The 23,579-nt window shown below is 45.7% G+C and overlaps 1 protein-coding gene across 1 annotated transcript in view; it reads right to left on the reverse strand.

Annotated features, from left to right (window-relative positions):
• Positions 1-23,579, reverse strand: part of WIF1 (WNT inhibitory factor 1) — a 60,802-nt gene that overhangs the window by 20,914 nt on the left and 16,309 nt on the right. The window contains exon 3 of the mRNA XM_026648785.1: positions 5,956-6,064. Coding sequence (XP_026504570.1) covers positions 5,956-6,064 — 109 coding nt within the window. The remainder of the gene's footprint in view (positions 1-5,955; positions 6,065-23,579) is intronic.

Below are 23,579 nucleotides of genomic sequence, written 5' to 3' on the forward strand. Positions count from 1 at the left end.
TTACCAATCACTGTTAAATATCACATGCATTGTAACACCAAGCATGACTTAACTAGGGCTTACTATACAGTGCATATAATAAGTACAATTATGTGTCTGCACATGCTCACCATATATAAACACAGTTTACAGGTCCATATTAGTCTTGGAACTCACTTACCCGAACTACAAATAAGTTAAAACCATGTTCATATTAGTCAGACCTCCCATCATGATAGTTACTAGTGCTCCTTATTGAACTATGAAAGCTCATCCCTGGTAACCTTACAACAGTGCAGCATAGCTCTTCATGAAGATAGTCAGAGCTGATCATTTGATTCAGCCTTTCAAAATGTTTAAAAATCCGTGCGGCAACCCAATCTATGTATCAATGATGCAGACTGGCAGAGCCTTCTGCATATCTCACTTCATTTTTAATGTAAAACTGTTTATTACACAAAGTAATTTTACAGAAACAGCCCTGCAGTTTGTATTTTATTTGTACTTTTGAGACAAACACTTTAATAATCATTAAAGATCAGGAGCTTTTGTGTTATCAGACCATTTGATAACCTGATACAAAGGAGCTCAGTATAAGGCCGCACAAAAATGCATGTCACAGATATATACAAATCAAAAATTACCTTAATGTTTAATAAGAACATGGCAGCACTTATGCTTATTTTGCTACTTTTTATATCAGTTTAGGGCGACCAGATGACCCAGGTCAAATATCGGGACGTGTGTGGGGGGGAAGATGGCACAGCCAAGAAAAAAAACAAAACACCCTTCCTCCACAAGTGCTGGAGGGAGGCCCGGGAGACGCAGGGGGAGCGCGGGGCCAGGGTGAGTGAGAGTCCGGCCTGGCCCCGAGTGCAGGCAGGACTCAGTCGGGCGGTAGGGAGAGTAGGGGGGGGCGGCCCGCGGGGCCAGGTGGTGGCTGTTCTCCCCCCCTGGGCAGCGGGACTCGGGAGCAGCCGCTGCTGCAGCTCCCACTGCCACGGGGGAGGAAGCAGCCGATGGCCAAGCTCAGCGGCTGCAGCTCTGGCGCCCGGGACCGAACCCCCCAAGGCCGGGCCTGCTGCGGGGACCCAGCAGCGCGCACGCTGAACCCAGCCCCTGGCCAGTCGCGTCTGGGCTGCTGCCCAGCTGGTGCAATCCTGCGGCGGCCCCGGAATGGGGGCAGCAGGCCCCAGCCCCCCCGTCCCGTTCGGGTCCTGCAGGGGAACGAACAGGGCTGGGCTGCCGATGCCTCCGCCCCGGGGCCGCCGTGGGATTGCACCAGCTGGGCAGCAGCCCAGACGCGACTGGCCAGGGCCTGGGCGCAGTGTGCGCGCTGCTGGGTCCCCGCAACAGGCCTGGGCTCGGGGGGTTCGGGCCCGGGCGCCAGAGCCGCAGCCGCCGAGCGCCATGGCCGCTTCCTCCCCCCGCAGCAGTGGGAGCGGCAGCAGCGGCTGCTCCCGAGTCCTGCTACCCGGGGGGGAGAACAGTCACCGCCTGGCCCCGCGGGCCGCCCCCCTACTCTCCCTACCGCCCGACTGAGTCCTGCCTGCGCTCGGGGCCAGGCTGGACTCTCACTCACCCTGGCCCCGCGCTCCCCCTGCGTCTCTGGGGCCTCCCTCCAGCGCTTGTGGAGGGAGGAGGAATGGCTAGCCTGGGGAAGAGGCGGGGATTCGGGGAGGGAGCCAATGGGGGAAGGAGGGGGTGGAGTCGGGGCAGGGGGGTGGGTGCGAGCACTTCCGGGCTCCGGAGCCTTTGCTTGTTTGTCCAGTGTCCCGACCTAACATTGGTCGGGACGCGGGACAAACAAGGAAATATCGGGACAGTCCCGATAAAATCGGGACGTCTGGTCACCCTATATCAGTTTCTTTACTTACATGTGTGTTAAACTCGGGTGTAATCTCTTTGTTTTTCAAGTGATTATGCTGCAGTAATTATAGTACAGTAGATTACAACACTCTGCTGTTCATCAAAATATAGTTTCAATGTAGCTCACTCAATACATAGCACATGCTGATATGAGTTATTTATGTTAAGTTCCAGATGCCATGGAAAGGCCATATTGCTGTCAACATGACATCACTTCAACACTACTATTGTTTTCAAAATACTATAAATTAAAGATTAACTGTAAATATTCTAAAGGTATACTACAAAAAATAGCCAGAACCAGTCAAAAGCATTTTGCTGCCCTATGTAAACTTCAGTGTGTGCCTTACATCCTGCCACAAACCCTCAGACCATTCTCTCTCACAATCTCTTGCCTCCATTTCTTACTATACCCCTGCCATGATGGGGCCCTCCCTCTCTACTTTCCCCATTTCTTTCCCTCCTTTTTCTGAGATTTGTCTCCTCTTACCCAATGCCTTCTCCCTTTCACCGCTCCGCTTAGCACTCTCTGCTGATGGGAGATGTCAAAAGTTCTGCTCCTTTAAACAGGCAGCTACTTAGTCCCAGATCCTCAAAGGTATTTCGGCACCTAACTCCCATTGATTTCAATGGGATTTAGGTGCCTAAATACCTTTGAGGATCTGAGCCTTAGCTCCTAAACCAAGAATGAGTTGGGAGGGACAATTCCTGCTGCTAAACTGTTTGGAGAGTAGGAGCTCAGCCTGTGCCTGGGAGGGAGAACAGGAAGGAATGGCCATCAGAAAAACACCTATACACTATCCATCACTCTTCTTAAAGCTATTCTACTCTACCTGATTAAAGGCCTTTCATGCGTCAAGGACTGGGCCAAATGGATCACTCCCAGAACACACTATATTTCTTAGGCCTGGTCTACACTAACACCCCAATTCGATCTAAGGTACGCAACTTCAGCTACGTGAATAACGTAGCTGAAGTCGACATACCTTAGTTCGAATTTACCGCGGTTCAGACGCGGTCCACACACGGCAGGCAGGCTCCCCCGTCGACTCCGCGGTACTCCTCTCGCTGAGGTGGAGTACCGCAGTCGACGGCGAGCACTTCCTGGTTCGAATTATCGCGTCCACACCAGACGCGATAAATCGAACCCGGAAGTTCGATTGCCAGCCGTCGAACTACCGCGGTAGTGTAGACAAGCCCTTAGTTAGTGGCCACAGTTAAACTCTGTCTGGTCTCAGTCGTGGCAGCAGAAAATCAAGCCTATTAACAAGCACTTTGGTGAATACTTTGACATCAATGTTTAATAGAAAAATAAGTCTATAAGAGGCACAATCAATTTTATCTCTGTTGGGCTTCAAAATCAATAAAATAAGGGCTTCTCATGTAGAATCTGGAGTCTGAAAAGATTCTAGGAAACTTAAATAAATTGACAGGCTGGGGCACCAACCCTTTACTAAAGCTTTACACTATTCAGATGAGACTTCATCAGGGCCTGGTGACTTACCTACAGGTATCTGCTTAATTACATTACAGATCTCTTCTACATCATAGGTCTATTTAAGTTTTCCTACTGGTCCTTCGGAAGAGTATGCAAATTAACACTTGCAATTTAATTTCATCTGTTTTTCCCTTTATCTGGCTTTCACATACACACTGTAAAAACTTCTCACTCATGCTGCACAATTCTTTTCTCTTTTAGTTAAGACTGTTTTTAACCATCCCTTATTATAAATGAGCCTTTTCACACTCAATTCATATTACAAGTTAAATTTTGGGTGTTTATTACCCCCAGTCATAATAATGTTGTTTTAACCAAGAAAAAGCTGTGTTTTATCCAGAAGTAAAATCTTAAATTACCCATGAGTGTTGTCAGTTTTAAAAATATTTTTTTTAAATGTGCATTAATGATTTTCTTTAGTTTCTCTTTCTCTTTCCCCAGAAAGGAATTGGTTTATCCGAAAGCACTGCTTTATATGTTTCCCGTATTTGTTTCTTCAGGCTTTGCCTTTTCCATGCATTGAAAAATAGATTTTGGGCTAATCTTTCAGAGCATTCAGAGGTCCCTGAACAGTTTTTAGACCATCATTGATGTATGGTCCGATTATGTTAGTTGCCTAATAGTAGCTTCAATGAATAGGGCTGTAAAGGAGATCATTGTGGGCAAGATTGTGGCATGGTCTAGCCACCATTTTTGTACTACTATAGCTATGTTGGTGAGGGTTGTGATTTTTTTTTAGTGTGGATGCAGTTATACCAGTATGAAGGTGCTTACCTCAGTTTAGCCTGAATTAACTATACAGTACTGGCAAAACTATGTCCACACTAGGAGGACTGTAAGGCTTTAACTATACCAGTATAGTTAAACAGAACAACTTTTTTGTGTAGACAAGCCACCATGGGTGGATGGAACTAGCTACATCAAGGTAAGAACTTTCAGTGCCAGCCTCCACTAGGATTTTACGTTGAGATAGCTAACCTCAAGATAGCAATCTCAATTTAAAAAACACAATTATTTTTTGCAGTGAAGACATAGTATGAGCAATACCTTATTCCAAAAGTATTCCTATTGATTTCAACGGTACTATCATTGGGCGAGGTACTATTCAGCCTGAGTAAGGATATTAGAATCTGACTCTAAGTGGTCAAGTCTGGCATATACTTGCTGGAGATAGGGGGGAAAGGCGTAATCTCTTTGGTCTGTAGATTAGAAAAAGAGGTGAAGTTAGATTGGGGTTAGGGAAGAAATATTAACTTAATACAATTTAACAGCACTGCAGTACGCAAGTGAAGTAAGTCAACTATAGGATGATAGGCTGACTTATCTCAATCACACTGCCCACTTACTGGAAGGCTCTTCCAGTTTTGCTGGTGTTTTAAGATGCACCTCATCCTACAAGAACTTTGGAATATCATGATTGTTCCACGTACCTCTGCACAGACACAGTGAGTCTAATTTACCACTAAAGCTGGTGAATATTTTCAATCTAAAAGAATTGATCAAAAAATGCACTTTTCCAATCTTAAAATGTAATTGATTTTTTTAATTAATATTGAATTGACAATGCCATCAAAATGTTTCCTTTATTGCCTTTCATTTTCAAAATAGACAAATTAAAAATGTTGTTTTACAATTTTAATGTTTTCTTTCTTTTTACAAAAATGCCACAAAGTGACTAAGTTGAAAAAAGGGGAAAATCCCTTTTTTCTCCTCCACTTTCCCATTTGCCTGACTTTTTTTTTGTTTTTTGCTACTGTATAACTTTTAATTGGTCATCTTAGTCCTTTAGTGAGTTAAACAAAACCAAAATTAAAAATCATTTTTGAAAATTAAAAACAAACAAAAATTCTGCTCAATTTTGATAATCATGAAAAATTCTGAAAAACAAAGTCAGTCTGTCTTAATGTTTTTGCCTACTTTACACTCACTTTGCACATATCTAAATGACTATATGAACTGCAGTAAAATTAGTTCTGATAGGCACTTATAATGTCCACATACTTTAACCATTGACAATTATTTAACTACTACACCTCTACCCTGATATAACGCTGTCCTTGGGAGCCAAAAAATCTTACTGCGTTATAGGTGAAATCGCATTATATCGAACTTGCTTTGATCCGCCGGAGTGCGCAGCCCTGCCCACCCAGAGCACTGCTTTACCGCGTTATATTTGAATTCGTGTTATATCTGGTCGCGTTATATCGGGGTAGAGGTGTATTACTATTACCCAGCTGTTATCAACTAAAACAAAATAATAATGCCTTTGAATAATTTTGAACTGCAGTAATGCTTCATATAAATGAATTTTAGGCATCAAACTTTGGACCAACTCCTGCTGGCCTACTTCCATGAATAAGAGTAACAAGATTTGGCTCAAAGAAGAAAAATAACTAAAAGGGGCGGTTCATTAGATTTTTAGTAATGGAGTAAGGTAAAGTGATTTCATATTATTTACATGGAACAAGTGTTCAGCATTATAACAAACAATTTCCTTGATGCTAAAATTTACAGTGCAATTTATAATATGGTATTTACCCTTTTAACTACTTGCTTTAGAATGTATTTTTTTCCAGAAACATTATTTTTATAACATGAACAACACAAACCTGATGCTTTGTGAGGAACTGTTCCAAGCAGGGGGATATTTATGGTTGGATCAGCCATTATGCCTTTATCCAGTGAGCGCAAGGACAGGAACTCATAAAAGTACTCAGCCTACAACAAAATGAATTGAAAGTAAATGTTTGTTAATTGCAGTCACTGGAGGAACTATTCAGCATATAGTCTAAAGTGGAACAATAATACACTTTCAACTTTCACACCATCTATTTTTTTCATTTTTTTAAAAAATGCGTCTTTGTTTAAACATAATTTTCAGATGAACATTTGTCCTGTTGAATATTGGCATGTGACAGGCCTTTAAGCTTGAGGCAGCCTAATCACAAGGAAAGTTGCATGCTTCCTTGTGCTGCACTTTGAAAGAAAGTGAATAAATATCCTAGGGGGGGCTAACCTACATTATGCAGGCTAAGCCGATATAGCTATAGCAGTATATCTGTATTGGCAGAGCCCCCAAGTTTAGATCATGGAGCATATGCTGACAGAAGTTTTTACTGCATCTATACTGGTGCTTTTGCTGGCATAGCTATGTCTGCTGGGGGTGGTTTTTTTACACACATTTCATAACTATGCTGACAAAACTTTACAGTGTTGACCTGGCCATGGTAATCACATTTTACATAACTAGCACCTTTTATTCCAAGGGATCACAAAGTGCTGTACAAACTATGAGCTAATTCTTGAAGTCCTTTCTCAAGTAAAACTCTCTCTGAAGTCCTGATATAGCCACTTAGCTCCACTACGGCAGCACAAAGAGGCCATAAACGTGCCCTATCTGGGCAGCTGGGGATTCCTCCACAAAGTTGGATTTACACCATAGTCTACTGGCCTCCACAGTATAGAGGGTGTGTTGTGGGTGTGCCCAGCAGGAGCTAGCATGGATGGAGCACTGCTCTGCACTACTGTCCATGCTACCTTAATTCGCTCCCTTGTGCATATGCATTATGACGGTGTTTTTAATTATATGATCACATACTATTATCTCTACAGGACCCCAGCCTCATTCAGTGAATGGGCAGTTATTCAATATTTATTTATATCCTCCTCATTCAATGTGTGACCCCCACCCTTATTTACAGTACACCATTCAAGCCCTGCACTGAACACAGAATTAGTAATTTCCTCCTGGGTGTTTCAGTGGTGCCCTCACCACAGTATGTGAGTGCTTCAAACATTAATGAATTTATCTTCATATGCCATTCCTGTGAGAGGCGTGGAATTATCAATATTTCGCAGCTAGGGAACTGAGGCACAGAGTGTCTAAAGTGCCTACTAATTTTGGGTGCCTAATTTGTGAGGCCTAAGACCTGATTTTTCCAAGTAGATAACACGATATAGTGCTCTGCATGTTCAAAGCACAGCTTCCAGTGACTTCAGTGGCACCTGTGAATGCTCAGCCATTCTGCAACTCTTGCCCCAGGTGTCTCACGTTGGGCACCCAGAAAATCCCAGCACCACACAAGAACTCTGGGCCAATTATTGGTAATTAGACACCTAACCTGTTTAGATGTTTTTGAATATCCAGCTAGGCACCTGTTTGCATCTTTAGGTACCTAGGCAGGGATCTACAAAGGTACTTAGGGACCTAAGTCCCCTTTTTAGGCATCACTGATTCACAAAACTTCTGCTTGGCTGCCAGTGAAGCCTGTAGGTGCCTATTCTTCCTCAACACCCAAGTTTTCCCAGAAGAGCTCCCTAGGCAAGTACATTTCTACTTCTGGGCACACACACTGTTGCCTCCCTCCAGGTGTCTGGACACCTCTCCCACACATAAGCCCCAGTGCAATTCACAAACTGGAGGAAGATAGGCAGAAGAATGCCTAACTTGCCTGCAGGACCCAACCGGGTAGGCATGCTTAGAGGTCATCTTACTCTACACAAAATGAGAGCTGGGGGGGGGGAGGAAGAACTCCCTGATAACCATTGGGCTGAAGGTTAGGGTACTCACAAGGGATGTGGGAGCTCACCACTTCAAGTCCCCCCTCTCCCTGATGATGAGAAGGGATTTGAGTAGGGATCTGCCATCTCTCAAGTGAGTGTCCTAGCCACTGTGCTATACAATCACTCACTCTTTCTTTGGTCCAATTAATATTTAATTATTACTTAAAAGGGAACAATTTCACTAGGAGAGATTGAAGGAGACACACATCAGAATATCTCGGAGTCCAGTGGTTAACGCGCTAACCTGACAGGCTCAGTGTGACAATGTAATTAGTCCCTTTTTGGACTCAGGTCCTACATACCATAGAGCAGTGGCTCTCAAACTTTTGTACTGGTGACCCCTTTCACATAGCAAGCCTCTGAGTGCAACCCCCCCTTATAAATTAAAAACACTTTTTTATATATTTAACACCATTATAAATGCTGGATGTAAAGCGGGGTTTGGGGTGGAGGCTGACAGCATGTAATAACCTCACGACCCCCTGAGGGGTCCTGACCCCCCAGTTTGAGAACCCCTGCCTTAGAAAAATCTGTTCCACTGTGGCAGAGGGAGGGACAGAATCCAATTCTTCAGGGCACCATTCAATTGCCTTACCATAAGACTGTCCTTTCTCTCCCTGAAGTCCCTTCCCTCATTCGCTAAATCCCTCCAATTTCTGCAACAAATGCACAGGCATCCTTATTCCTCTAACACACCATTACCAAACAACAACCTTTCGATTATGATGTCAGGAAAGTATAATCAACAACTTTCATAAGTTAAAAGTGTGGCAAACACCAACCATTATGTAATTGGACCCTTATTGATTCTGTGTGTTTCACTCTTGGCCTCAAATGGCACTCCTGTGTACTAAATATATCTCCTCAAATTGTAAATGGTGCACTTGCTCAAAAGCTCTGAAACATCACAGTTTCTAATGTCAGTCTGGAGTCCTTTCAGGCTCCCTCAAGTTGAGGTTTTCACTTGAGTGTAGCACAGGGAAAGAGAGCTTTTAACATCTCTGAGAATGATAAGAGTATTTTTTAAATATACTGCACAGTAAATGACAAGCATTAGCAAAATCAGTGTTGCACTCCAATTTAATTACCGGTAATTGGTGTTTAAAAATGACTGTAAAAGGATTTTGAAGCAAGAATTCTTACTTCAAAAACAAAAAAGGATACAGCACCTTGCTGGCTAGTTGTAACAATGATTTTCTGCTGACCTCACTCTCTCTTACTGTCAGCTTCATTGAGTTCAAACGGCCTTAAGTGCATATCCAAAGATTTATTGTGCTTGCTTTAATTTTAAATTAATGGAGATATCCCATCTCCTAGAACTGGAAGGGACCTTGAAAGGTCATCGAGTCCAGCCCCCTGCCTTCACTAGCAGGAGCAAGTACTGATTTTGCCCCAGATTCCTAAGTGGCCCCCTCAAGGATTGAACTCACAACCCTGGGTTTAGCAGGCCAATGCTCAAACCACTGAGCTATGTGTTTATTGAGGAAGAATTACATACACTACTGAAATGAAGCATTTTATCAAGAAGAATAACTGAGAAGAAACATGTACAGTAGATGCTACCTCTGAAAAATTAACTGATTTGTCTATTGAAGATTCAAATGTCAGAGGAGACCTCCATGTATTTAAAAGTATTTTTACATAACATACAAGCTCCAGCAATGGGCTCCTATCAGTGTGTTTAATTACTTATCTGTCCCCATCACCATAATTTGAACACCTCAGATGGTAATACATTCCTCTTTACAACAGCCCTGAGAAGTAGGGAAGTATTTTATGAGTGGGAAACTGAGGCACAGAGAGATTATATGATTTGCCCAAGGTCTCAAGAAGGAGTTTGTGACACAGCTGGGAATGGAACCCAGATTTCTTAGTTCCCAGACTCCCCTTGGAGTAGCCAAAGCTGCTGTGATGTTTATTTCCACTTTGTGCAGTGCTTGGGAGTACAGAATATATATATTTTCTCCTCTTTGACCAGAAAGAGAGAAGATTAGATGTTCACAGTACAACTGAGGATCTGGTACCTCCTTCCTTGTTGATAAAAGTTACTGCCTAAGTGTTGTAAAACATGATTGGTATATCTTGGCTGATCAGGGCTGGAGTCATAGCTCTTAGAACATATCTGATTGGTCTGACTTGATCCAATTGATACTATGTTGGAGGTCCATTCTTCCATTAACCTTAGATGAAATTGTTCCCCGAATGAGCTTCTTTCCTCTTGGAGATGGCACAGATTTTTTTTCTCACTAAGCCTACCTGATTCTGACCTGCTATGTCCCTCTGAATGCCCCTTGACAATGGGATAAGGGAGGGCCAGGATAATGTGTCCTGGAAAATAATAAACTTTGGAAAGAAATTAAGAAATTTCTGGAGAGGACAGAAGTGGAATGTCACTCACAACAGAGAGCTGGTGCAAGAGAACTGTTCTGATCTGAGACATCAGAGCCCTGATGGATATGACTGGAAAATGAATGACACTGTTTCTTATGGCCAAAGGCTTTTGAACCCTGTCCTCTGATGGAGACAGGCTTCTGTAGAGGTTGATATTTAAGGCCTTGTCTACACTGGCAAGTTTCTGCGCAGTAAAGCAGCTTTCTGCATTGTAACTCCCAAGGTGTACACACTGCCAAGCCACTTAGTGCACAGAAACAGCACTTTAAAAAAACCACCCCGATGAGAGGCGTATAGCTTTCTGCACTGGGGCTACAGTGCCGCGGTACCAGTGTAGACACCCTGGTCGATTACAGTGCTGTGATTGGCCTCTGGGAGGTGTCCCACAATGCCTGTTCTCGCCTCTCTGGTCATTGGTTTGAACTCTACTGCCCTGCCCTCAGGTGACCAACTGTGAGCGCTACCCCTTAAATTCCTTGGGAATTTTGAAAGTCCCCTTCCTGTTTGCTCGGTGACGTGTGCAGTGGTCTCAGCGCATCTTTCCAGGTGACCATGCCTGCTCTATGCACCAAGCGATCCCCCGCTTGGAGCAATGCTGAGCTGCTGGACCTTATCAGCATTTGGGGAGAGGAGGCTGTCCAGTCCCAGCTGCGCTCCAGCCGTAGGAATTATGATACCTACGGACAGATGTCACATTGCATGACAGAAAGGGGCCATGACCGGGACACACTGCAGTGCAGGGTCAACATGAAGGAGCTGCGGAACACCAACCATGAGGCGTGGGAGGCAAACCGCCGCTCCGGTGCTGCGCCCATGAGCTGCCAGGTCTACAAAGAGCTGCACGCGATACTTGGTGGCGACCCCGCCTCCACTGCGAAGGCCACTGTGGATACTTCGGTGGCTTGCATGCCAGCCGAGAGTGGACCAAGCCAGGAGGAGGAAATCTTGGATGAGGATGTGGAAGGGGAGGGGGACCCAGAGGCAGAGGACGACTCGGAGATCAGAGATGCATGCAGCCAGGAGCTCTTCTCTACCCCGGAGGAGGCTAGCGAGTCACAGCTGTCAGAGCTTGGCGAAGCGCAAACAGGAGAGGAGGCCCCTGGTAAGTGACTTTTATTTTGGGAAACGCTGAAGCAAGTTGTTGGGGGCAGGAGGGTTGCAGAAAGCAGGCTTGTGTCTGTTTAATGTGTGTACCACCACATGCCTACGCTGAGCGGCGGAATGGGGTGTTGATTGACTCCCTCACTTCATGGCAATCTGCCTCAGAGATCTCCACGAAACTCTCATGGAGATACTGGGCAATCCGCTGCCGCAGGTTCATTGGAAGAGCTGCTTTGTTTCTTGCCCCATTAAGGGTAACTTTCCTGCGCCACTCTGCCGTCATGTGGGGAGAGACCATTGCTGCACAGGCGAGCCGCATAAGGGCCAAGGCGGAAGCCTCAGTCTTGGAGAAGACCCTCCCTTGATTCCCTGCTCACCCTCAACAACAAGATATCTTCCATAATGAACACAGCCTGTGGAAAATGTGGGGACAGTAATGATTATAAGGCCCCCCCTACAGTGCTGGCTCTCCCCAAGAGCCACGTGCCCAGTGTACGGTACGGTCCTGGAACACTGATTTCCCCTGCCCCTGCGGTTACTCACCATTTTGGGGGTCTTGTGGCTCACGTGTGCTTGTCTGGGGTCAGCCAGTTAGTGATAGGTATGTGAATAGTGGCTGTGTTTTAAATCACTGAATCAGTGGTCTGTGTGTTGCAAACAATACTGCTTCTGTAAAATGTTGCATTTTGGCTTCACAGAGATGACCTTGGGAGCCCAGCCTCCCTCTTTGTTATTGCCAGCTGAACGGCTGCGCAGAATTAGAAAGCGGCCACAAAGAACTAAAGAGGACTTTCTGCGTGATGTCATGATGCACTCCGCGGCTGAAAAACAAGAATTGAAGGAGTGGTGGGACAGTGAGAAGAGGGACCGAAAGGAGAACGCGGCACGCCAGAATGAAGCCACGGAGTGGTTCTTAAACGTTATGGGGCACCAAGCGGACACGCTCCAGGCGCTACTAGCACTGCAAACCAAGCAGCTCTGCAACCGCCCTCTCCGGAAGCCGCTGTCGCAAAACTCTTTCCCACGCGCCCCCCCAGACACTGCCAACACACTCTTATCAAACTCCTGGCTCCAATCTGTACCCCCTGCATTCCACTCCTCCCCTATCACAGTCCAGCACTGCGGACTCCCAGTACCCACTGCACTCAACACCTGTCCCTCTGCAGTTTAGCCCTGCTGAAGTACAGTACCTGCTGCACTGAACTCCAAAGGAGAAGGTTGGATATGACACCTGGACATACACAAATCTTTAACTGTCCCAGGACCCCACCTCCTCCTGGGACCCTCCCTTCCCCCATCCCCCTCAGTGCTGATGTGTTATTTTGTTTGTCTCTCTCCTCCGGTTGCTGTTTTTTAATAAAATAATTGTTTTGGTTTGAAAGCAATCTTTATTCCATTAATTGAAAGCAAACAGAGCCCTGCAAAGCAACAGGCAATTTTCTTACACCTTCATAGTGCATCGTCTGCACCAATCACAATCATCTCCTAGCATTACAAGCACTGCATTCCTGAGAATAGCAACAGATATTAGTGGCTTTCAGCTTCAAATTGCTGCCTCAAGGCATCCCTGATCCTTATGGCCCTGCACTGAGCTCCTCTAATAGCCCTGGTCTCTGGCTGTTCAAATTCAGCCTCCCAGTGCTGAGCCCCAGCGGTCTAGCCCTGAGTGAAGCTTTCACCCTTCTCTTCACAAATAATATGGAGCGTACAGCACGCGGCTATAAGCATAGGAATATTGTCATTCCCCAGGTCCATCCTCCCATATAGGCAGCGCCAGCGGGCCTTTAAACGGCCAAAAGCACACTCAACAGTCATTCTGCACTTGCTCAGCTTATTGTTGAACCGCTCCTTGCTGCTGTCAAGGTGCTCCGTGTATGGCTTCATAAGCCACGGCATTAAGGGGTAGGCAGGGTCTCCCAGGATCACAAGGGCATTTCGACTTCCCCTATGGCGATCTTCTGGTCCGGAAAGGAAGTCCCTGCTTGCAGCTTCCTGCACAGGCCAGTATTCCGAAAGATGCATGCGTCATGCACCTTTCCGAACCAGCCTGAGTTAATGTCTGTGAAACGCCCACGGTGATACACAAGCACCTGGAGAACCATTGAGAAATACCCCTTGCGATTAATGTACTCGGTGGCTAGTTGGTCTGGTGCCAGAATTGGAATGTGCGTGCCATCTATTGCCCCTCTGCAGTTAGGGAAGCCCATTTGTGCAAAGCCATCCACAATGTCACGCACATTGCCCAGAGTCACAGTCTTTCAGAACAGGATGCGATTAATGGCCCTGCACACTTCCGTCAACGTGAGTCCAACGTCGACTTTCCTACTCTGACTGGTTAGCAACCAATCAGTAGCAGACTGGAGTAGTCAGCTTCCACAGTGTAATTGCCACACGCTTTTCCAATGACAGAGCAGCTCTCATTCTCATGTCCTTACGCTGCAGGGCTGGGGCGAGCTCATCACACAGTCCCATGAATGTGGCTTTCGTCTTCCGAAAATTCTGCAGCCACTCCTCATCATCCCAGACGTGCATGACGATGTGATCCCACCACTCAGTGCTTGTTTCCTGAGCCCAAAAGCAGCGTTCCACTGTGGTCAGCACCTCAGTGAATGCCACAAGCAATCTCATGTTGTAGCTACTACGCGTGGCAAGATCAATGTCAAACTGCTCTGGCCTTTGTAGTTTAAGGAATAACTCCACTGCCACTCGTGACGTGTTAATGACAGTGAGCAGCATATTGGTCAATAGTGCGGGATCCATTCCTGGAGACCGAAGAGGCAGAGCAGAGCATGCAGTAAACAAACCGTTGAAAGATGGCGCCAAATGCGGATGGAAGCACAGGGATTAAAAATAAAAAAAATAAAATATTGCTGGGATGCGAAGCAATGCATCATGGGGCATTGGGACAGGACCCAGGATGCCCCACAACCCCCTTTGCCTTTGCACAACTCTTAGCAGCAGAAGAGAAAGAGATGCTCTGTGGGATAGCTGCCCAGAGTGCACCATTCCAAATACTGCTGCAAGTGCCACAAGTGTGAACACGCTATTGCACAGGCAGCTGACAGTGTGAACACACAACGGTGGTTTCCCTTCAGCTCTGTCTGAGCGGCGCTGTAACTCTGCCAGGGTAGAGATACCCTAAGATGACTCAGAGAAGTAATATTAACTGCTTGGGCTCCTGGTAGTGTAGACAAATCCAGGTTGTTCCAGAACACAATCTGGGCCATGGGATGGCTGCTTTGTGGGTCTTTTCCTGTGCTGATAAGCAGGTTGTTTTAGAGCGGAGATTAACCTTTTATTGCCCCAGGAAAACAAAATGTTTTCCAATACTTTGGAAAACACCCTTTTGGGGGGAGAGAGAGAGGCAGGTGGTCCAAAAGGTGAAGCAACGTATTGGTAACACTGTCTTTTGCATGTAAAGCTAAGATACACCCCTATGGAAGGTTCACATAATGATGTATAGCCCTCCTCCCCCTATCCTTCCTGGGTTACTCGGGTGCAGGCAACACTCTCTTGTGTGCCCAGGCACCTGATGTAATCAACAGTAAAGGAGATCCTGAGTACCCCAGTTGTGATGTTGGATAGGTGGGAATCCTCTATCCACAGCTCTAGTCCTTTTACTTATAAAGGAAATTAATCTTGGCGGTGCCTCCACCTGGCTGGGCCCTGAAAACACTCACTGGTGTGCCTTGGGAGTCTCCAGGAGTAAACCTGAGCTAATCTATGCAGTGGTGCTAACTCAAAGGTACCACTTATAAACAACATACAACCAGAATACTCTTAGGGCTGGTCTACACTGCCGCGCTAGTTCGGCGGCTGGGGATCGAAGTTCCGAGTTCTATTTATCGCGTCTGGTCTGGACGCGATAAATCGAACCAGGAAGTGATCCCCGTCGACTGCGGTACTCCAGCTCAACGAGAGGAGTACCGCGGAGTCGACGGGGCGCCTGCCTGCCGCGTGTGGACTGCGTCTGAACCGCGGTAAGTTCGAAGTAAGGTATGTCGAATTCAGCTACGTTATTCACGTAGCTGAATTTGCGTACCTTACTTCGACTTGGGGGGTAAGTGTAGACCAAGCCTTAGATTAAACACTCCTTTATTTAACAATTTCATAAAACATGATATAACAGATTGAGATTAATTAAAATGTCACAGCCACTTTAAATCAATAGGGGGTGCTTCAATACATCAATTAATAAATGTAGTTTACGGTAGTAAATGAAACTTAACCACTTGCATTTACACTGGCCCCATTTACGCCTCCCCTGAGTTTGCACTCTTCTTAATTTCAGAGTTCTAGACGCTTGCTTGGGTGGGTGCACTTGAAGATCTTGAAGTTGGGGACAGCACTGAGTAAAACAGCCCAGCCAAGGCAACACAGGGCAGAGCAATTCTAACTTGGGATCATTCCAAGCTGTACAACCCCTCTGAAGATGGGAGCTGCTGTAACCAGGATGTAGCTCTGCATCCTGGTTAGCCAATACTTTGTCTTTCTCAGATTCAGAGAAACCCCTTAAAGTTTCTTTCACTATCCCCCTGCTGCTGAAAGCACTTTCCAAACAACAAAGGTGACCGTTATTCACACTGTCTTCATTGCAGGCCCACCTCAGTCAGTTCTGGGCACAGAAACAGTCTCTGGCCTGGCTCCAATGAAGCTCAGCAATAGCCTCCTTGGCTCCCTGCTTGGTCCAAGCCCCAGCAGTCTCTCAGCAGCAACTTCTGGCTTTCTTGAAGCAGCTTAGCTGGTTTAGACAATCCACAAAGCAATCTTCCAACTCATGACCAGGATCTCATCTCCCCACCAAAATGGAACCCACCATGTGCTGCTTCTCCATCCCAAAATGAGGCCCCTGACTCCCTGCAGCAGTCTCTGATCCAGGAAGCTCAGTCCAGTCCCAGAGGGTGCTCTCCACTGCATCATGGGACTTGCAGTCCTTCAAAACTGGCAGACAGTACATAGAGGTCTGTGTAATTATAATACCTCCTTTCAGAGGCGCCTCAAATAGGTGTGCCTACCATGTGTAGACAGGTGTTCTTCAGATCAACTGAAGATAGAGAAATTAAAATTTTCCTTGTGGGAATAGCTGGTACGGTGGAATTTGGGTTTCCAGCCTGAACTCTGGCTTCCATAGGAATCTGTTCAAGAACTTCAGGCTGAGTGCTCCTCTGTTGTGGAACACTTTGGCACTAACAAGAGGATGGAATAGAGTCCCTAAGCCTTCTTGTTCCCTGGAAGATCCCTTACCCCAGTGTGAGGCAGATGATATATTGCAGTCTTCATACTCTGGTATTTTAACTGGTTCAGGAAGATTGATCTCTAGCTAGATCCTTAAGATGGTCTGGCGGGATAGTTAGTCTGTGTCTGTCATTGGCAATCTGATTGCGCCACCCAAAATTTTGACACCCACATAATCGCCAGCCAGGTAGCAGCATTCCTTGGTAAATGCATTAGTCTGCCCTCCTAGTAGTATATCCATACCAAGAAAGCCATCAAAACCAAACCACTGCCGATGGACACAGTTACTGGGTTTGGCGGGGGGCATGGATCAGCATTCACGTTGCACTCCTTGTCAGGACCCGGCCTGGGAAGCTAATGATCCAATCAGCGGACCAAATTCAGTGATGAATCCTGGTCATGTGCCAACTGAGGCACGTTGTGCATACGCTAAGAAGAAGACTGGGTTTCTCTACAGATATGCTCATTGATGTTCTTGTCCTGACACTTAATATGGAGCAGCTGAGGAAGGCAGCAAGAATTTAAACTGTCAATCTCACATTCTTTAGCCTTCCTCAGAGCCCAATTTCACTGTTGTGCAACAAAGCTGGTACAAACCGTAGTTCTGTAGACCTGCAGCATCAGAGTAAGCGTGATGTCCCAGTGTCTCCACAGAAGCTGCTGATGGGCCCAGAACATAGTGGGAGGGACTAGGGCAAATGGTCTAAGAAATAAAGGGTGGGTCAAAAGGCCCCTTACTACCAGCTTGTTCCTCAATGTCTGGGCGATTCTCCCTCTTGTCCCTCTATGGCTAGCTGTTTGGAGGAGAGTGAGAAAAATGGTGGTGCATGATGGACCTGCAAGAAGCAGAGCTCAGTTAGCTCAGCAGGTGTGGCATAGCTGACCCATGGCAAGCAGAGTCTGATAAGCCCAAGCGTTTTGTGCCCTTTTCTGCCAGCTTCTCGATTCTTCTGGCTGCCTGTGGGGAGTTTCTGCCAGAGAGATGTGCTGCACTGGAAGCTGCTGCAGCCAGATGCCTCAGTATCAGAATGGGATTTCCTTCTCCAACATCAGTCTATAGCAATGTGTGTATATTTATGTATATTTAAAATATTCCAAAACAAAATATTCCACTGTTCACACCTTTCTTCCTGCAGCAAGGATGAGAGAACAAATATTTGACAGACCGTAATTAAGTTGCTTGAATGGATTAATGGCCTCTCCTGGACAGAGAGACTGAAGTCATCCTACCATGCAACTACCAGCCAATAATACCAGGACCCTCCAGTGGGGAAGAAAGCAAGCTCTGAAAGAGATTTCAGAGTTGGGTTGCCCTGGCAAAGAGATCTTGGGTTTGAGGCAGAGAAAATGTAGGAGGGTTGGGCTGAGCAGCCCAGGGCTAGGAACCCTAGGAGAAGCCAAGCTTTGGACTGGACTTTGTTGTCTTAGGGTATGTCTACACTGCAGTTAAACACCCATGACTGGCCCATGCCAGCTGACTTGGGCTCAGGTTTAGAGGCTGCTTAATTGCGGTGTAGACATACCCTAAGACAACAAAGTCCAGTCCAAAGCTTGGCTTCTCCTAGGGTTCCTAGCCCTGGGCTGCTCAGCCCAACCCTCCTACATTTTCTCTGCCCAAGCCCGAACATCTACAGTGCAATTAAACAGCCCCTTAGCCAGAGCCACCCATGAGCCCGAGTCAGCTGGCATGGGCCAATCACGGGTTTTTAATTGAAGTGTAGACATACCCTTATGGCATGTCTACACTGCAATGTAAGCCCATAGTTCAAACTCAGGCTCAAACCTAATCCCCCTTCTGTCTACACACAAATCATGCTAACCAAGCACTCAGACCCGGGTTCCCAGGACTCCGGGGTGTGTACTTGGGCCTGGATAATGCAATGTAGATACTGGAGACCCAGGTTGGGAGTCAGTTTTTAACAATTCCTAACCTGGGGTTACAAATGAGGGTAGATGCTCAAGCCCTAGGTAAACAAACACAGGGTCTGCTAACTCGAGTCCCAAGCTGGTCTTAAATTGCAGTATAAACATACCCTTATTATTCAATGGCTGGCTAATGAAGTCAAGCCCCAGGAAGAGGTGAATTTTGAACTTTACTTGAGGCATGTGGAGTGTGTCTGAGAGCAGGTAGGACAATCGCTTCTCTCAGTGTGTATTATCGTATTTTGATGTTGCAACGGTTACTGCAAAGTTTTTTTGTTGGGGGGTTTTTGGACAATCTCTCTTGTCAATTCTTTCTTTTTGTCCCCAGCAGCTGCTTCTGTTCTGATGCTGCTTTATATCTGTGTCCTGTTTTTTTTCACTTCCTTCTCTTTCTGGCACTCTCTCTTTCTTTAGAGGTGATTGTGAAGTGGCTCCTGCATCTGGCCTGTCAGATTTTGGCAACTGAGCCCTCCAGACATGCATGAATGAGAGCACCACTAGCAAATGCACAAGATTTATTTTTTTTTGGCTGACATTTACATCTCTCTGGACATTAACTGCTCTGGATTCTGGGAGTTAGATTCTACCAGCATACATCTTACTGGAGAACCCCAGTAGCAAAAAGTTCATTGTGAGAGGAGGTTGCAGGGGCTGTAACTGCTCTTGCACAAAGGGAAACCATAGGGAGTCAGTACACCTCAAAACATGGTGTTGTTGACCAGCAAAGAGGCGTGGTCTGAGAAGCCAGGAGCATAGTGTGGCTCCCAACTGTGGCATTCCTATGGATCCTCAAGCAAGGGTTAAATTTCCCCTGATGGAAATCCCAAAGGAGGGTAGTGACAGCAACACTCCAAGCTTTCCACCAAGATAAATGCCCTTCTGGGATTAAAGAGTCTGGCTGAGCCTATTAACTGTAATTTACTCCTCCATGCAGTACCCTTAGTGAATCTGGCTTACTATTGCATTTTGGAACCAAATTCTCCTCTTTTACCCACAGCTTCCCAAAGGTGCTGAGCACCCACAACTCCAGGTGAATTCAAAGGGAGCTGGACATTCTCAGAGTCTCTGAAAAATCAGTCCTTAAGGACAAGTGTGTGAGTGACTGCTGAATGAGGCCCGTTTTCCAATATGCCTGGAGCAGCACAATCCCTAAAGATAGCACCAGAATGCAAGGATCTCTATGGATCTTAGATATACCTTCAAATACGCACTGTGAATCTTTACACAATGCAATAATTAAGCAGTTGAGAAGCTGACAGCAAACTTTGAGTCACATACTGCCCTTGATCTGCAATGGGATTCACTTTGATGTCATCAGGAGTGGATGTGTGGATTAAGGACAGTTTTTTTGGTCCTGTTTAAATTTTTACCTGCCAGGTATTTTTTTATTTTGTCATCTTCCATGAAGCACAGCTCTTTAAATCCACATTTGTGATGTGGCATCTCCAAAGAAAGTCTTGTGGCATAAAACAAATGACCTGATTCTCTTGTCCTTTGCACCTAGGTAACTTCATTGATTTGTGTGTGAGGGAGGAATCAGGCTCAGAGTTATATGCAAGATGCTGGCTCCTCAGATGGCATTCCCTGAAGCAGGCAGAACTTGAGCCTGTTTAGGAAATGTACATTCCATATTCCAGGCAGCATAAGAACCACTCCTACCCTTGAGCTTCCTCAGCTGTGTAGCCATGTAGCTACCTTATATTAGGCTTATTTTTCAGCTAAATGAAAAATCCAAATCCATAATCTAGCACCTAGACATATGGGATCTGATTCTTCACTTGTTTAAAGCATTATAGATTGAGAATAACTTCAATGAAGTCAATAGGGTTCCACTTGTGTATAGAAGGTATAAGTGAGAGTAGAACCAGGCCTACCATAAGGAACGTTTAGCAGTCAGAAATGACTGAAGGGATTACACTGATTCATAAAAACCATTTTTTAAAAGTCCCAGAAATATTATTCCTCAAAAAGTGCTTCAGAAAATCAAAGGATACCAATTACTTACACACAATGTGGGGTGAGGGGCTGCATCATTTAAAGGAGTGTGACATATCTCTCAACAAAATAAGAAACCTTTCAAGCACCTACTTTTTTCTGTGGCATGCCACCTGTGCTATGAATTGTATGTGCATGACACTGAACTGAAAGGTATGTTGCATGTTGGTGGTCTAGCTGACAATCATGCCATGTGCTGTGTAATCCTTTGTTGCAAAGTGTTGCAATACAGATTGGACAGATATACTATATTACTGGGTCACACCTATTTGGAGACTGTAAAAGTTATAGCAGGAGCTGTGCAGTGAGGAAATCCACCAGTCAGGCTATGGCCTTTCTGAGCTGTGAAGCTGCTACGGTGCATAGGAGAGGACCTCTCTCTTGTGCATTTGATCTGAGGAATGTGTGCACTAGTAAGTCCAATGTGCCTTAAGCGTCATTTAAAATGGTGCATGCAGTAAAGTGGCTCCCTCATGTGGATTCCGTAAAATGTACCAGAGGAATAGACCATTCGAGTACACGTTAGGAGCTCTACAGTTGAGAAGGGTACTATATACCTTACTCTAGTCTAGTTTATTGTAAAGTTGTGCAGGACTCTCCTGAAGACCTTCCAAAGTGTGCAGGAAATGGGCTCCCTCCTGTGGACTTCCTAATGTGGGTGGGAGAAGAGCACTCTGTAGTCCAAACTCTAGTACATAGATGATCTGTGGTGCTGCCTTTTTGCAGTCACTCCTGCTGCTTCAGGGCTGCCAAAATCCACACATATGCTATACTCCCAAATACACACACATCTTTGTCCTCCTTAGCCCATGCATTGTCTACTGTGTATTACTCAAACTCAATGGAGAAAGTCTGAAATACAATTGTAAGCTGTGAATTTCAGGGGCCTGGCTTTTCTGCTTGTTCTGCCAAGTGTCTAGCACACTTTGGCACTATAAAAGTCGTTAGTTAATTGTCTCTATTCTGGTAGCGCCCAGAGGCCCCAATCAGGAAGCAGGGCACCATTATGCTAGGCACTGTACATATCATAATGAAAAGATGGTCTTTGCCCAACAAAGCCTACAATCCAAGTTAACTGAATAGGATGACAGAAAATCTCTTAATACCATGCATAGTGCTAAAAAAACCCCACCTCAACCATGTGGGATCAGTATTTTGAAATTTGCAAAAAAAATCTGTATCCGTATCAGTATTAGACAGCAAATGTTGCATCCAATATTGATGTACATTAGGCCCAATAATGTAATAAATAATAATAAAAAATTAATAAACATGCCCAGAGTTGCACAGTGCAGCATTAACAATACAAAGAACGAGGAGTACTTGTGGCACCTTAGAGACTAACAAATTTATTTGGGCATAAGCTTTCGTGGGCTAAAACCCACTTCATCAGAGGCATGCACTGGAAAATACAGTAGGAAGATATATATATATATACAGAGAACATGAAAAAATGGGGGTTGCCATACCAACTCTAACGAGACTAATCAATTAAGATGGGCTATTATCAGCAGGAGAAAAAAAAACTTTTGTAGTGATAATCAGGATGGCCCATTTCCAACAGTTGACAAGAAGGTGAGAGTAACGTAGGGGGGAAAAATTAGCATGGGGAAATAGTTTTTAGTTTGTGTAATGACCCATCCACTCCCAGTCTTTATTCAAGCCTAATTTAATGGTGTCCAGTTTGCAAATTAATTCCAATTCTGCAGTTTCCCATTGGAGTCTGTATTTGAAGTTTTTTTGTTGGAGTATTTGAGATCTGTAATTGAGTGACCAGGAAGGTTGAAGTGTTCTCCGACTGGTTTTTGAATGTTATAATTCTTGACGTCTGATTTGTGTCCATTTATTCTTTTGAGTAGAGACTGTCCGGTTTGGCCAATGTACATGGCAGAGGGGCATTGCTGGCACATGATGGCATATATCACATTGGTAGATGTGCAAGTGAACGAGCCTCTGATAGTGTGGCTGATGTGATTAGGTCCTATGATGGTGTCCCCAGAATAGATATGTGGACAAAGTTGGCAACGGGCTTTGTTGCAAGGATAGGTTCCTGGGTTAGTGTTTTTGTTGTGTGGTGGCTGGTGAGTATTTGCTTCAGGTTGGGGGGCTGTCTGTAAGCGAAAAAGTAATCTCCTTTTCAGCTGTTCGGTTCTGCCTACCTACGAGAGCTACCCTCTGGCTTTGGGTCAGTATTCGGGTTCCCAAGGCTTTAGCTGCCCTTCTTTCCCTTTTCATCTTTCTACCCTGCCTGGGAGTGGAGAACAAATCTGGGGATATTTCAGAGAAGATTGGGAGTTAACAGTCTACTATGGATGTCTCACTAACTTCAGGGTTTCTCCCTTTCTCCAATCCCCCTACTAGGAGTAAGTCTCCAAACCCTGGAAAGTCCCTCCCTAGGAGCACCGGGTATGGGAGTTTAGGGACTACACCTGCTGCTACCTCAGTAGTGTTCCCCTGCATTTCAATTTTTACTGGGATGGTGGGGTAATAACTAACTGTCCCATGGACGCATGTCACCCCTGTGCGCTTTGCCTGAAGCAGCTGACTACGCTTCACAAGCTTCCCTGAAATAAGCGTGATAGCACTCCCCGAATCAACCAGTGCCGTGGTTTTTGCCCCATTTAGTTTTACTGGTCTGGTGTACATATGGGGGGTTAGTGCGACCCCCACTATGGGAATTAGGGAGCGTGTGTCTGCCCAGTTCCCCAGGTCACACTGCATAGACTCCTTGGCATTGGGACACTGTGCAGCTATATGTCCCCACTCCCTGCAGGCGTAACATCTGTATGGGGCCCTAGGCGTTCCCCGGTCTCTTGGTTTGGGCAGTCTAATGACACTATCCTCTTCTCTCTCAGTGCTCCGACACTTTGTGGCCTCCGATGGGCCTTCAGACTCTCTCTTTTTCCACCTAGGGCCCTCCTAGGGGTCCAGTCGCCCGAGCTCTGGGGTTTGGTGCTGCTAGTTTAACCCAGGGTGCCTCTTCCTTAAGTGGTCGGATCAGTTCCCCTGCCGTCCTTCGCCTCTC

Source organism: Terrapene carolina, unplaced genomic scaffold, assembly GCF_002925995.2.
Source record: "Terrapene carolina triunguis isolate 2854851 unplaced genomic scaffold, T_m_triunguis-2.0 Scaffold68, whole genome shotgun sequence".
NCBI lineage: Eukaryota > Metazoa > Chordata > Testudines > Emydidae > Terrapene > Terrapene triunguis.